This window comes from Silurus aristotelis (assembly GCF_946808225.1).
Source record: "Silurus aristotelis genome assembly, chromosome: 8".
Lineage (NCBI taxonomy): Eukaryota > Metazoa > Chordata > Actinopteri > Siluriformes > Siluridae > Silurus > Silurus aristotelis.
In genome coordinates, this window is record NC_139581.1 from 20,719,380 (window position 1) to 20,734,556 (window position 15,177).

Genomic DNA, 15,177 nt, shown 5'->3' on the forward strand with positions numbered 1-15,177 from the left:
AAGTAAAAGGACTGACTGAAGGGTACATAGGAATGAAAACGCACTCAAACCTTCAATCGTTGTTCAGAAATATGATGCTGGGGAGAGGGAAAAAAAATTTTTTGGCAAAGATTGTAATGATACACTATACATGTGTAGTGAAATTAGGTCATAATTCACAACACGGGCTTCGCAATTGAATTCACAGACTTCCAAGAATGTTCATGTTTTATGACTGAAAAGCCTCCCGTACAAATACAATGCTATATGATGTCCTTCTGCTGTTTGTCTAAAATCTATTCATGTAAAAATTGCAAGGAAAAGGAAAAAAATGCAATCTATTAGAGAGTTGCCATATCTATGATAAATAAATACATTTAGAAAAAAAACTAAGATTATTAAATAAACACTGTACCCTGAGGAAAATAAACCACAGAAACATACTGAGCTCTCTAGCAGTGGTCTAAGGAATTATACATTAAAATATCTAATATATAACATATAATATTAACATGGTTCTGGTTAATAAGAGCTGGTTAATTAGGTTATAGTGCAGTTTGTGGAGGCACATCCACCAATCAGCCATAACATTAAAACATATAACATGGGTCACTCGTGTGCCATCACAACAGCTCTGACCCAGTCACAAGACCTCTGAAGGTGTGCTCCATTATCTAGCACCAAGACGTTACCAGCAGATTCTTTAAGTTCTACAAGTTGCAAACTGGAGCCTCCATGGATTGGACTTGTTTGTCTAGCACATCCCATAGATGCTCAATCAGATTGGGACCTGAGGAATTGGGAGGTCAAGTGTACATAATTCCGCTGAGGGCATTGCACTGATGGTGTGTACTTGTGTTTTTCTTGCTTCTAACACAACGTCAAGAATCTGCTGCCTAACAAATTTCCACCTGGAGGTTGTTTTAATGTTGTGGTTGATCCGTGTATGTATTACCAAAAATCTTTTTTTCGTCACTGTAATCGTGTCAAAGATGCAGATGATTCGCAATAATGGCACCGCAGGAGAAACGATAACGTAACCGGCATGCTTTCGTCGTTTAAAAATTAAAGTACATGCTCTTCGAAATCTCTCTCATCATTCCAGATCTTGTGAGCTGATCAGATCCAACTTTGCGAACGTGCTGCCATGTTTTTTGTTTTGTTTTGAAAGAGAAGACAGTGTCTAGTGGCAAACCTTCAAAACAAATCATATTTTCTAAGCTTGTAGCGTCTGTGATGTAACTTTGGTTTTTTTTTTGCAATTTCCTCAGAGCATTGTACAGTCTGACCTTGGGGTGAATTTGCTCAGGCTTCCACTACCAGGAAGGTTAGAATAAAGAACTTAAATAGGGTGTACTTTCATTTTCATATGATTGTATTTAAACCATGGGAGGCACAGATCCTCTGAGACCTCTGACATTCAAACACAAAATCTGCATTCATGCTTAATTAATACGAGGCCGATTTTCCACAGAATCTTTGTATTGGCGATGAACCATGTCACAATGCATCGTTATATCCTTCGAAAATTACATAATTATCTAGCTTCAGTTTTTTCAATTTCATCCACTATGCATTCACTATTCATCATATTTTTTTGCTTATTGCCCCAAATATCCAGAAAACTCATTTTTACATTAGCATTTTTTTGAGAAGGATTGCATTTTATTTTTATTTTTTTTACAACTTTATCCTTTCGCTTAGGTTGCATCTCGTAAGTCAAGTTCAGCAGCACTACAAAAATAAATAAATAAATGTATAAATAAATATAAAATGACACCCACATCCCGAAATACGTGGCGTGTTTGGTTAATCGCTCCAGAATGTGATCGCTGCTTTCTCACCTGAACGAAAGAACAGCACCGAGGAAGAGACACGCAAGGACTTGATTGAGAAAATGTAGCGCACTGTATAAATGAATCTTATACGAGCGTTAAAAAAACATTTATAATAATAATCCTTAGCTCAATAGTATTCTAAAACTCTAACCTCTTTGTACAAGTGTAAGGAGTCTTTTTTATAATGGAGATTACGCAGCATAATGCAAAAGTACCATTGCCAAATGCTGCAAATGTAAACACATCTATGTAACCCTACATTATTGCTTCATCAAATACTTTTCCCATCAAAGTCAAACTCAATTAATTTAATAATTCATCCGGAACTGCCTCTCCGCTTTTGAGCAAATGCAATCCTTTATCATGGCTCACCACTACTCAGCTATTCACACATTTCACACAAGGGCTTTAATTACCATAATTGAACACCAGTTGGCTTTCTCTACCGCCTCGTCCCCGCCATCTAGAAGCTGGAACATTCTTGCTGCTGAATAAGGGTACTTGTGCTCCAAGATGCGTAAATCACCGCTTTCTTCCTTCGCCATGGCCCACTGACGCTCGGGGAGGGAAAAGCCGCTTGTTGGCTGTAGTTCATGCGCTCTCAGACTCAACATTGCAGCGTGCAAGACAAATATTGTAGAGGTTTGCAATCATCTCTTGGTGACGATATAATCCACGGATATGACCGAAAGATATTATTATTACTATGGACAGTCCGCTGAGGTCTTTTTTTTATATGCAAATCTAGTACTATAGAAGTGTAAACACAGCTATGTGACCTTTTGCAATGTCGGAAGAAAAAAAAAAAAAAAAAAAAAGGAAATGCATATGGAGGTTTACAATCTGTCATTTTGTAATATATTACTACAAGAGTGTGTGTGTGTGTGTGTGTGTGTGTGTGTGTGTGTGTGTGTGTGTGTGTGTGTGTGTGTGTGTAGGGGGTGGGGGGTATCAGGAGGGACAGAATGAGTGCTGCTACAGCCAGTGCTGCAAGCATTAAGCCGATGGAGATGACATCATCTCTGCAGCACTGATACCATGGCCAGCAGTTCAATTTGCATGCAATCAACCATATACGTTAGTGAAGACGCCCTATTAATAGCGTTCAACAATAACCCTAGAAAAATATGAACTGCTGGGACACTGAGGGTTTTTTTTTTTTTTTATTAGATGTTGTTAAAACACATCACACGTGGCTTTATTGGTGCTGTCATGGCCAGGAAATGTCCTGTGCCTCAGAGCTACAAGGCTCATGATTTTGCTCTAGTGGTGACTCACTGACTTTCCTACTTTCTTTTTTTTTTTCTTTATGTGACAAACTTGAAGTGAAAGCTGGTTGGTCAGTCATGTGTAAAGACTGCATACTGTTCAGACCGGTTCGTTTCATATGCATTGTGTTTTTAACATGAATGCAATCTAATCTTTTTCATGTTTTTATTACAGGCCTTCACCCACTCACCATTCTGGGCAAATAAAACCTCATTTCCATCCACAATCTATACAAAGAGTCGAACGCAGCTTCTATTTATGGTTACGATCCTTATCCAGCCCTGTCACAGTTCCTGGAATAAGCAAAGCCCCTCAAGTGTTGGAGTGTACAAGCAATGTTTATAATAAAGACGAGTATGAAAGACAAACTGTCTGAAATGTTTTCCGAAATACACAATATGGTCCTTTATTCTACACCGTTGACTGGTTCCCGTCCCAAACCGCTCATTTTGCCGTTTTTTTTTCTCTCTCTCTCCAAGAAGACACTGTCACATTAGTATTCATGACCCTTGCTGTGAATCTATTCTGCAGCCAAAATCAATACTATTTCCTTTATAAAGAGAGAGAGAAAGAGAGAGAAGAGAGAGAGAGAGAGAGAGAGAGAGAGAGAGAGAGAGAGAGAGAGAGAGAGAGAGAGAGAGAAAGAGATAGATGCATGGAAATTATGGGCCAAGGTGCCCCCCCCAGAGAAATCTGGAATCTTCATTGGGCCTTCCAGGGGTTAAAAGTCTAAAAATGTAGCAAATGAGAAAAAAAACAAACAGTGCAATTACCAAATGGGATTCCACTGAATTGCACTGGAAGATTTCTGCAATAGGTCTTTAACACAAGTGCCTGAATTAAAAGCGTTCTTCTTTATGTCTTAATTCGCCTGAACGTTTCCCTCAGAAACATTCTGGTCTTTTATTTATCAGGCGACTCGGCAGAAAAGATCGAAGATAAGTTGCGAAAAAGTTGAACCGCAAAGGGGATGTTCGGGTTTAGCTGCTTCTGCGAGAGTTAAAACAACGCTCTGGTGTTTACGCGTCATCTCTGATCGCAGGGATGCTTCGGAAATAAAACCACAAAACAGAAAGTGGGTTCTGAGCAACATATTTTTTTTTTTTTTTTTTTTGCCAAATCAGATCCTTAATTAATCTTTTCTGTCTAGTTGACTTTTTTTACATTGAAAAAAGCTGCATCTGTATCTATATGAGAAGGTACAGACTTTTTCCTACAAAGATGATAAAGGGAATAGAAAACGTTCTGGAAAATCTCAAGAAAAAAAAAAAAAAAACAGCGAATAATATGAGCTCCATGCAGATCTCTGTGAGCACTTAATAAAGGATTTCCGTTGCGCAGCAGTGAGAGTCTGTCAGCTGTTCTTTATGTTTACTGTTGCTAAAGCTGTTCTTCCTGTTTTACTGAAGGAAACACACAGGTTTGGGTATGAGTTTACAGATGATTTGCTTCCTATTTTTTCCTCTCGCTCTCGCTCTCTCTTTCTCTGTACATCAAAACATTTTGCAATGCCAATCATGTGTCCAATTTTCCAACTTAGATACACAAATACATTATACAGAGATCTTGTCTACCAAAATCTCCCACACATCGCTTGTTTATGAGTGAAAAACTTTTTCAAAATGGAAATCAAGAACCAAATGAATTTTTTTTTACATTGAAACGTTTTAATATCTGTTGTTTGGAGCTGCATTTGCGGCATTCCTGAAAAATGTACACTTTACATTTAAGCCATTGTGGAAGACGCCCCTAAATCCAGAGAGACTTACATCAATCTTATTCATACAACTGAGCAGCTTTGGAGTTAAGGGTCCTGCTCAGAGTAGCAGCTTGGTGTCCCTGGGATTTGAACTGATGACGTTCGGATACAAGGTGGAACGCTTTAACCACTAAGTTACCACCTCCCCTTCAGGGAATTCAGACTTCTGAAGAAACAGAAAAAGAGACACAGCTTCCTCTTTTGGCTGTCACAAGTTGGCTGCGAAATGACAAGGACAATGGAATCGACTGTGATACTAGTATCAACAATTTGAAAGCTGATCTCTTACGTTCAAGCCTCGCAGCCTCGTTTTTAACGAGACCTTTCGACTCTCGCCAACGTGGGCATCTATTTAGTTGTGAAAAAAAAAAAAAGTTAATATGGCGACTAGAGTCATGCGGCATTGTGTGGAAACCAGAGTGAAAATAGAATTGCTGATGAAAAGAAGTGTAAACCTGAAACATTAAGAATTCATTCAGGAGCGAAGGCTTTTGCCCTGCTAAAGCTGCAAGTCATTTCCAGTAAGAATTTCAAGAGAATTTCCAATTTACATGCGTTTATTTCTTTTATCCTGCATCATATAAAATTGTTATATAGCAGTGCACTACTATGGGAATTTTCTCCAAATGCATCTACGTATTCCTTTTGTTTATATTTTTGAATTACTATCAATGGATGGTTTTCATGAGGTAGGTGTGTGTGTGTGTGTGTGTGTGTGTGTGTGTGTGTGTGTGTGTGTGTGTGTGTGGTGTTTTTACATCACAAGACAATCAGAAGCAATACTGAAAGAATTTTAAGACCTTGCAGCTGAACCACATTATTACCAGTGTAACCGGTTTGACTGGCTGTTTGTCCATTCAAGTCATCTTCAACTCTAAAAGTTTAAGACTAAAAGTTTAAGACCATTTCACTAAACTAGATTTACTATAGCTGTACTGTGGATCACATTGGTTTATACTGAGCGGTATGGGTATTTTCTGTCAAAGAATCGCATCGTTATGTTATTAAAAGCTAAATACATGAGTGAAATACAGATTTTTGGTTTATAACAAACCTTAGTAGGTTTGCTCCGGAAAACCACCTCGTCCTATGATGAAGCCTGTTTTCTACGCTCACCAATACCAATTACTGTGTTATGACTGTAAGTGTATGTTTTAATGGCTGCTTGGATGTGACTTGTGGGCTGCGGGAGCTTTTATGGTCGACCGTGCGGAAAGCGAGGTGTAAAAAGCCTGGGATCGGCTTCATGGGAACGATAATCCTCTCGCATATATTCTTGCAATACGTCTCGGACTTTTTTCTATACGGCTTGGAAGACATGACTGCGCCGGCTCAGACACACCACCCTTCCATTAAGCCCTTAGACTCGTCCAGACTTACATTCCTCGTTTTTATACTCTATACATATCTATTCGTTTTTACTATAGCGACTGAATATTTCAAATACGTGGTTTAATCATTTTTTAAAGCTCAAAACTGAAGAACTAAACGAATAGGATGACAAAGAGGAAGAAGAAAAAGAAACTTGCAGTTCCTCTGATTCTGGCACTTACTTCAAACTACTGAATACTGACTACAACTGAAATGTTTTTGTTTAAATATCAATAGTTCTTGAACAATACTATTTTCCCCTACACTTTTTTGTCTGTGTAAATTCAGACTACATTTCCAATCGGTTCCACTTCAATTCCAACACAACTAAACATGAAAACCATCAAGGAACGTGAAAACACAGAAACTAGGGTTTGAACTTGAGCCTTCTATGCAATTGTGACAAGATTTGCAGGTTTTTTCCCCCAATTGTTTGCACAATCAAATTGGAACTGGAGACACAATCACTGAAACCTAACACTCATCCGAACGAATCCATGACTCGTGCCTGCAATGTTCTAAGCACAATGTATTCGTTACCTCCTTCAGTTCTCTATATAAGATACAACATTCAAAGATCGAGCTTTGGTCTCTTTAAAAAAAAAAAAAAAAAAGCAACAACGGTCCCAATGGCAACACTTGTGTACATCTTTCCACAAGTGTAAACAATTGTTGTGGAAATGTCCATTAAAAAAAATAGAGCTTTTGCACTAAGGGCCACAGGCATGCTCTTCTATTTAAAAGAAAAATCGAGGTACAGTAAATTGTGAAGAAAGAGCTTAAGATGAAGGAGTTAGAGTAAGAGGAGAACAGGGAAGAAATAGGACAGTTGGCTGAGATGAGTTTAGGCCTACACTGGTTGATGAGAGAGACTGGGCAGAAAGTTCAGTCTGACCCGAGTGGCTACGCGATTGCATCTATTATCCGTACATTAGGAAAAGAGAATCAGTCAGTTCCTACTATCTACACTATGTTCACAACAAAACCATGGTGCGATTCGAGTGAAACTCCTAGATAGTAAAAGAACAGTGTTGTGACTATGTGCAGATAAGTAGAATTCTGTGGATTTATTTTCATATCAGTACTGTACTTTTTTATAAATACCACACCATATTAGCTGCTCTTAATTTAGTTTACAATATCATGTCCATTGCTGATGACCGGTAGCTTAAGGGCCAAAGGAATGGGACAATTAAAAAACGTTAGACCAACATGCCATTGTAAATGTCCCTCTACAACATGGAAGACGTTTCACCATGTGTGCAGTCATTAGTCATCACGATGCTAACTTTGGTTCCTTAAACCCTGCCCTTCTTATCACATTCCTGGACACAAGTCCTCCAGAGGGGTGGACCAAAAGGGCAGCCCAGGTACATTATCATCTGGGACAATATGAGATTCCATAAGTCAACAACAGGTAAATCAAACCTTGCATATTTTTTTGTTCTATACCCCTCTTCATATTACATATTCCTAAAGCCCACTGAGAAGCTTTTTGTGCATAGTGATGAAAGCACCTCCAGACCCTTGCACACACGCTTTTACTTCAGGCAATCGAGGACACATGCCGTTACAAAGTGTGGGCTTTCGGTGGCTGAAATCATCCGTCCTGGACATTCTTTTTTAACTGATTAGTCGTGTGAGGTAGATTAAATGCTAATGTCCAGACCACAGCATCGAATCTTGTTTTTTTTTTTGTTTATGTCCACTTTATTTTGCTGAGTCCTGTAAATACTCTGCAGCAAAATGCAGCATTCTTTATAATTACATTGCATTTGTGTCTCTTTATTTATGTATGTCTGATTAGGTATACATTACTGTAACAATAATTTACAACCTGCAACAGTATGTGTGTGTGTGTGTGTGTGTGTGTGTGTGTGTGTGTATATATATATATATATATATAGCAGGTTTGAAATGTGTACATCAGTGTGTTGTTGGCTGGTCGACAGATTTACAGTATATAGATGCAGAAAAAGAAAAAAAAAAGATGCAGATTTTGCTATTGACAGAGTTTTGCTTTTCCAGTCTTGGGACAACGGGCCAAAGATTCAGCAAGTGTTTGTAAACAATTTTGCCTTGTGTGTAATAATTTCCCAGCCTGGTTTTAAAACCTTACACCCAATACCAGTGCTGCAGTGTTGGTAAAACTGCCCAGGTGTGCAATAAAAGCAAAAACAAATAATTAATTAAAAAGGGAAAAAAAAAAAAGAAAAAGAAACACAAACACTCACACACACACACACACACACACACACACACACACGGCTCACTCCGTTCCACAGAATAGCAACAGGTTAATAATAAAAGCATGAGCGATCACTCGAGCTACATCACTTTAATGAATCCCACTAATGATCTACTGTAGCCTGATGTAGTGGTTTACCACTGGGTGCAAAACAAACTCCTCATGGTGCAGTGGCTCTGACCTTAAAATCTACTTACATATTATTATACCATCATATATATATATATATATATATATATATATATATATATATATATATATATATATATATATAGAGAGAGAGAGAGAGAGAGAGAGAGAGAGAGAGAGAGAGAGAGAGAGAGAGAGAGAGATTATTATACTTGATCAGTTACATTTTTATTTCTCTACATTGCAGGTGACATGATTTTCTTTTCCATAGCTGATAAAAATCAATCCTTAGTGGATTCTATTAATCTGATCTTCAGAATAAGTGATTAGATCTGACAGGGTGAGTGTCTGATGGAAAGCCACTGGAGAGGAACACAAACAGGTCCCAGTAGACCCCATGCAGGAGAAAGGTGAACTCAGGTTGGAAAAGGTACATCTTCCAGACGCAGCCAGTGATTGATTATTGATGCAGGAGCTCCAGATCTCTGGTTCTCGCCCCCCCTGTTCCCGGATCGTGCACGGATGAAAAAGGGAAACTTGTCTTACCCGTCCGTAAACGTTTGGCACGGCGGTGTCGGCGCTACTCCTCCGAGCGCGGTGTCGGTGTTGGCTGGCGCTGTGCTGCTCCGCGCCTCGCTCCCGGAGCTCATCGGGCGCACTGATCAGGGAAAAGCCTCGGTCCTGCGGCAGCATGAATCGGTTGTCCTGGTGAAGCCGGAGCGTGGAGCAAAACGAGCCGGGGACGAGCCATAACATCACAAACACGGCGCAACGACCCACAGCGAGCATCTTACCCGTCTGCCTGGCCGCCATGTTTGTTTGTGTGTGCGCTCAAGCCGCCGCGAAAGTGTGTGTGTGTGTGTGTGTGTGTGCTTGTGTATGCGTGTGTCGCGCGAGTGTGTGTGTGTGCGCGTGCGTGCGTGTGAGAGAGAGCGCCTCGAGCGGCAGGTCCCCACTGATAACACACAACACCTTTGTGTGGGGCATTTTGTCTCCAGACAGACATACATATAGACAGATTAACACATAGATACATATACACAGACAAATCAGCATATAGACACATATAGTCACTGACAGACACATATAGATATATACACAGACAGATCAACATATAGACACAGACAGCTAGTCAGCGACAGACACAGAGACATATAGATATATACATATAGTCACTGACAGACAGACACATATAGATATATATACACAGACAGATCAACATATAGACACAGACAGCTAGTCAGCGACAGACACAGAGACATATAGATATATACATATAGTCACTGACAGACAGACACATATAGATATATATACACAGACAGATCAGCATATAGACACAGACAGCTAGTCAGCGACAGACACAAAGACATATAGATATATACATATAGTCACTGACAGACAGACACATATAGATATATATACACAGACAGATCAGCATATAGACACAGACAGCTAGTCAGCGACAGACACAGAGACATATAGATATATACATATAGTCACTGACAGACAGACACATATAGATATATATACACAGACAGATCAGCATATAGACACAGACAGCTGGTCAGCGACAGACACAGAGACATATAGATATATACATATAGTCACTGACAGACAGACACATATAGATATATATACACAGACAGATCAACATATAGACACAGACAGCTAGTCAGCAACAGACACAGAGACATATAGATATATACATATAGTCACTGACAGACAGACACATATAGATATATATACACAGACAGATCAGCATATAGACACAGACAGCTAGTCAGCGACAGACACAAAGACATATAGATATATACATATAGTCACTGACAGACAGACACATATAGATATATATACACAGACAGATCAACATATAGACACAGACAGCTAGTCAGCGACAGACACAGAGACATATAGATATATACATATAGTCACTGACAGACAGACACATATAGATATATATACACAGACAGATCAGCATATAGACACAGACAGCTAGTCAGCGACAGACACAGAGACATATAGATATATACATATAGTCACTGACAGACAGACACATATAGATATATATACACAGACAGATCAACATATAGACACAGACAGCTAGTCAGCGACAGACACAGAGACATATAGATATATACATATAGTCACTGACAGACAGACACATATAGATATATATACACAGACAGATCAGCATATAGACACAGACAGCTAGTCAGCGACAGACACAAAGACATATAGATATATACATATAGTCACTGACAGACAGACACATATAGATATATATACACAGACAGATCAACATATAGACACAGACAGCTAGTCAGCGACAGACACAGAGACATATAGATATATACATATAGTCACTGACAGACAGACACATATAGATATATATACACAGATAGATCAGCATATAGACACAGACAGCTAGTCAGCGACAGACACAGAGACATATAGATATATACATATAGTCACTGACAGACAGACACATATAGATATATATACACAGACAGATCAGCATATAGACACATACAGTCACTGACAGACATAGTTATAGAGTCACAGACAGACACATATAGAGATATACACAGACAGATCAGCATATAGACACAGGCAGATAGTCACAGACAGACACATATAGATATAAGTACACTTCAAGGCTCTTCTCTGTTCTGGCACCAAGGTGGTGGAATGAACTTCCCATAGATATTCCCAAATAGTCACTGACAGACATAGCCAGACAGGCAGACACATAGATAGTCAAAGACAGACAAACACATTCACACATAAACAGACTGGCACATACAGACAAATAAACAAACACAGACTGTGACAGACACATAGACAGATAGACATATTGAGATATATGCATACACATATATAGATATATAGACAGACAGTCACAAATGGACAGACACATTCAAACAAACATATTGGCACATAGACACAGTCACAGGCATATAGACAGACAGACACGTAGACAGATAGTCACAGACAGACAGATAAATAGGCAGACAAACACATTCATACATCAACAGATTGGCACATAGACACACACATAGACAAACAAACAAACAGACTGAGAGACATAGACAGATAGACACATACATACAAACAGACAGGCACAGACAGGCAGACATAGATAGATAGTCACAGACAGACAGATACATAAGCAGATAGACAGACTGATATCCACATAGACACAGACTTCAATAGATTTCAAAAGATTTCAGCAGTTTACAGGTCTATTGGTCAAGCCTTTAACTGGATATCTTGAAATATACTGGATTAACATCAGAGGATTTCACACAGACAGAAACAAAAAATTAAGTATTTTTGACTTTTTTTTTTGTTCTTTTTTTTTGTCTAAAAAAAACAACAAAAAATCAAAGTAATAAAATTAATGTTTGACCTGAGAAAAGAATCAATGAGAAAATAAACATCAGGTGTCAGGTATCAGATACTAGTCTGGTATCAGTGTCGATTCCAACACACAAAAAATTTACTATAAGTAAAAAAAAAACATTAGCTAATTAAAATTTGCTTTGATTTATGATGTAGCAACACTGTAAATAAATAATAATTTTTAATTTGCATTTAAATATTATATCCATTTTTTCATCTTCGCTAAGGTCAGGGTCATTGTGGATTTGAAAGCTATCACAGGAACAATGCCTGTAAGGAACACAAATTCATATCTGAGGCATTTTACTGTAGGCTATCCACCTACTCTATAGTTATTAAGAGGTAGGAGGAAACCAGAGAACCCAGCGGAACCCCAAATAATAAATTGAGGAGCTCAAATCAACCATTTTTTCTACATTCCTTCCTTAACATTTCTTTAATCACCATAAAGCAGGATGGTTTATTTTTTTTTTTTTTGTAGTCTAGTTTTATCATTTCAATCTGCTTTTGTCAACATTGCTGAGCTCCTCATTACCGCAAAATGTCAGTTCCACCAAATGACCCCCCCCCCCCAAAAAAAAAAAAAAAGAGGTGACCAATGAGCAGAGATCATTAGCATACAAAATTACCACCCATCCAAAAGCTTAATTAAGGGTGAATTTTATTGCACTCTTCACAGATGTCTTTTAAAGAGCACGGGGAACTGTGTTAAATTATGCAAGATAATGTCTCCTTTGAAAACCATTTCAGCATAAGGCAGGAAAAGCACGAGCAGACTCACTACTCATCTTCGGAGAAAAACCACGGTTGGAAAAAAGCAAATGTAATAAAAATAAATAAAAGCTCACAAATAGTATGAAACAGAGCAATCTATGATGAAGCAGATATGATGCAAATAATTGCTATATTAAGGCAATGAAAAGAACACAATTTTCTGAATGCATTAGATGTGACAATGACGTGGTCATGTTCTGCTTTGTGTGGCGTTATATTGACATGGTTGTGACCTCTTTTATACAGAAACGTTTCATCATAAGATTAAAAAAAAAAGTAAAGAAAGCGGATACGTGGACACCATGCACTAATCTAGATCTGAATGACTTGGCTCTAATGAACTCCTTAGTCAAGTCAAGTCAAGTCAAGTCAAGTCAAGTCAAGTCAAGTCAAGTCAAGAAGCTTTCATTGTCATGTCTACCATATATAACTGACGCAGTACACAGTGAAACGAGACAACGTTCCTCCAGAACCCTGGTGCTACATTCAACAACATAGAGCTACAACACAGAACATAAAGCTACATAACAGAACACAGAGCTAAGGACTAAAGTAAGTGTCCTTGCCACATAAAGTGCATCGTGTGCAAACTAGTGCAAACAGTGCAGACAAAAAAACCCCAAAAAAATAAACAGTGCAGACAGACAACACAAGACAGTGTGGGACAGAGAGACAAAACAAAAATTAGCGCCGACCAGTAAACCTACTGTATAGTATTGTATATTATTATCTATTCAGGTGGCTTAGTGCCATCACATCTCCATGGTCAACAATTCAATCCTGAGTTTCTTGTTTGTGTAGAATTGATTATTTCCCCTCTCAGTTTCCATGTGAGTTTCCTTTTACTTACCACAAACATGTGAAAAGTATATGTGTGTGTGTGTGTGTGTGTGTGTGTGTGTGTGTGTGTGTGTGTGTGTGTGTGTGTGTGTGTGTGTGTGAAGTGCATGTTGTGTGAATGGTGTCCTGTTATGGGCTAGTGTTCCATCTGGAGTGTATCCCTATCAGTGTTCTTCATTGTTTTAGATCCACCTCAAGCATTTTACCAAAATAAGTGCTTGCATGTGTATATATGAACTTTCTTTGTGATGACCTCACTGTCAATAATCCAGCTGTGTAATACATACTATACAGTTAACACTGTTTTACACTGTGTTTAATCATGTCCTGATATTGCACCACAGAACAGTTTGTATAAAGATTAATATCAGTACAATATATGTAGAAAAATGCGTACACACCTAACCATAAGACTCCAAGTCATCCTAAAGGTGTTCAATAGGGTTAAGGCCAGAGGTCTAAAGCAGGCCACTGAAGATCTTCAACTCCAACCCAACTAAAACGTCTTAAGTATCTAAATGTTTAGGTTCTAAGATGTTGACAGGCATAAAGGAACAGCTTGGGCCATTTGAGCATTTCAGTAGTGAGGCCCTGAACAGCAATTGTCTTTTTCAGTTAGATTTTTCGTGACATGCTACTGCTACTTACTGCTATAACAAATGTCTAAACCACAATCTAAGAACAATCTAATAATCTTGTCTGGTTGAATGTGGCACAAAGGTTTAATTAAAATTGAAATGCTTATGAGGTAATGGGATGAAAAATCACTGAGACTTTCTTAAGTTGGTGTGAAATAGTATTGTGGTAATTTTCAGCTAAGCTATTATTCCTCTCACTGCTGTTACTGTATTATGTTTGATCGAATGTTTTAGGATATTTTCTACTTGTCTGCAATCTGCTGTCATTACAGCATCAATTAAGTTATTACTTTATTAAATAAAATCTAATATAGATGATTTATATGATTTATATAAAAAAAAAGGCAGCACTGCTGTTATTTGCACAATGCTAAATACTAGCATTATGTTTCAAAAGATAGCATGATTTGCTCATATAGTGTTAAGCAGGTATATGTTTTTAAGAAAATATGTAACTGTTTGAAACGATCTGAAGAGCTGTAAATTAATTTTGAAAGTCAAAAGCATAATGATTTTTATAAGTATTTTGGGGACTGGTGGCTAAGGCCAATAAAACTATGGTTAACAGCGCCCCCAAACGACCATTATAGTACAGTACGTGGAAATTAAAGCACTCGTAAGATGTTTATTAACATTGTTCTCGTCCACAAGACGGAAGACGTTAATCCATTTGTCATTTTTGTACAAAGAAATTGTGTAAACATTTTTTTACACAATTAATAGACTCAGCAAACCGATCTATTAATAGAATTATCATTGGGATTGCTAAATCCGACATTACGTAAATATACGTAAATTACGTAAATATATATATATGTCAAATGCAATGCAACGTAATGTTATGTAAAAATCGTTAAAACATTTTTAAATTAAAATCGTTTAAATAAAACGGCAGTTAATTTTTTGGAAACCAAAAGAGTCGGTTCTTTT

General features: G+C 38.0%; 1 protein-coding gene across 1 annotated transcript in view; it reads right to left on the minus strand.

Moving 5' to 3' along the window:
• The window catches only part of sorl1 (sortilin-related receptor, L(DLR class) A repeats containing), an 89,471-nt gene extending 79,975 nt beyond the window's left edge, over positions 1-9,496 (minus strand). Inside the window, exon 1 of the mRNA XM_083549343.1 lies at positions 9,140-9,496. Coding sequence (XP_083405469.1) covers positions 9,140-9,406 — 267 coding nt within the window. The 5' untranslated portion in view covers positions 9,407-9,496. The remainder of the gene's footprint in view (positions 1-9,139) is intronic.
• Between the last annotated feature and the right edge of the window lie 5,681 nt (positions 9,497-15,177).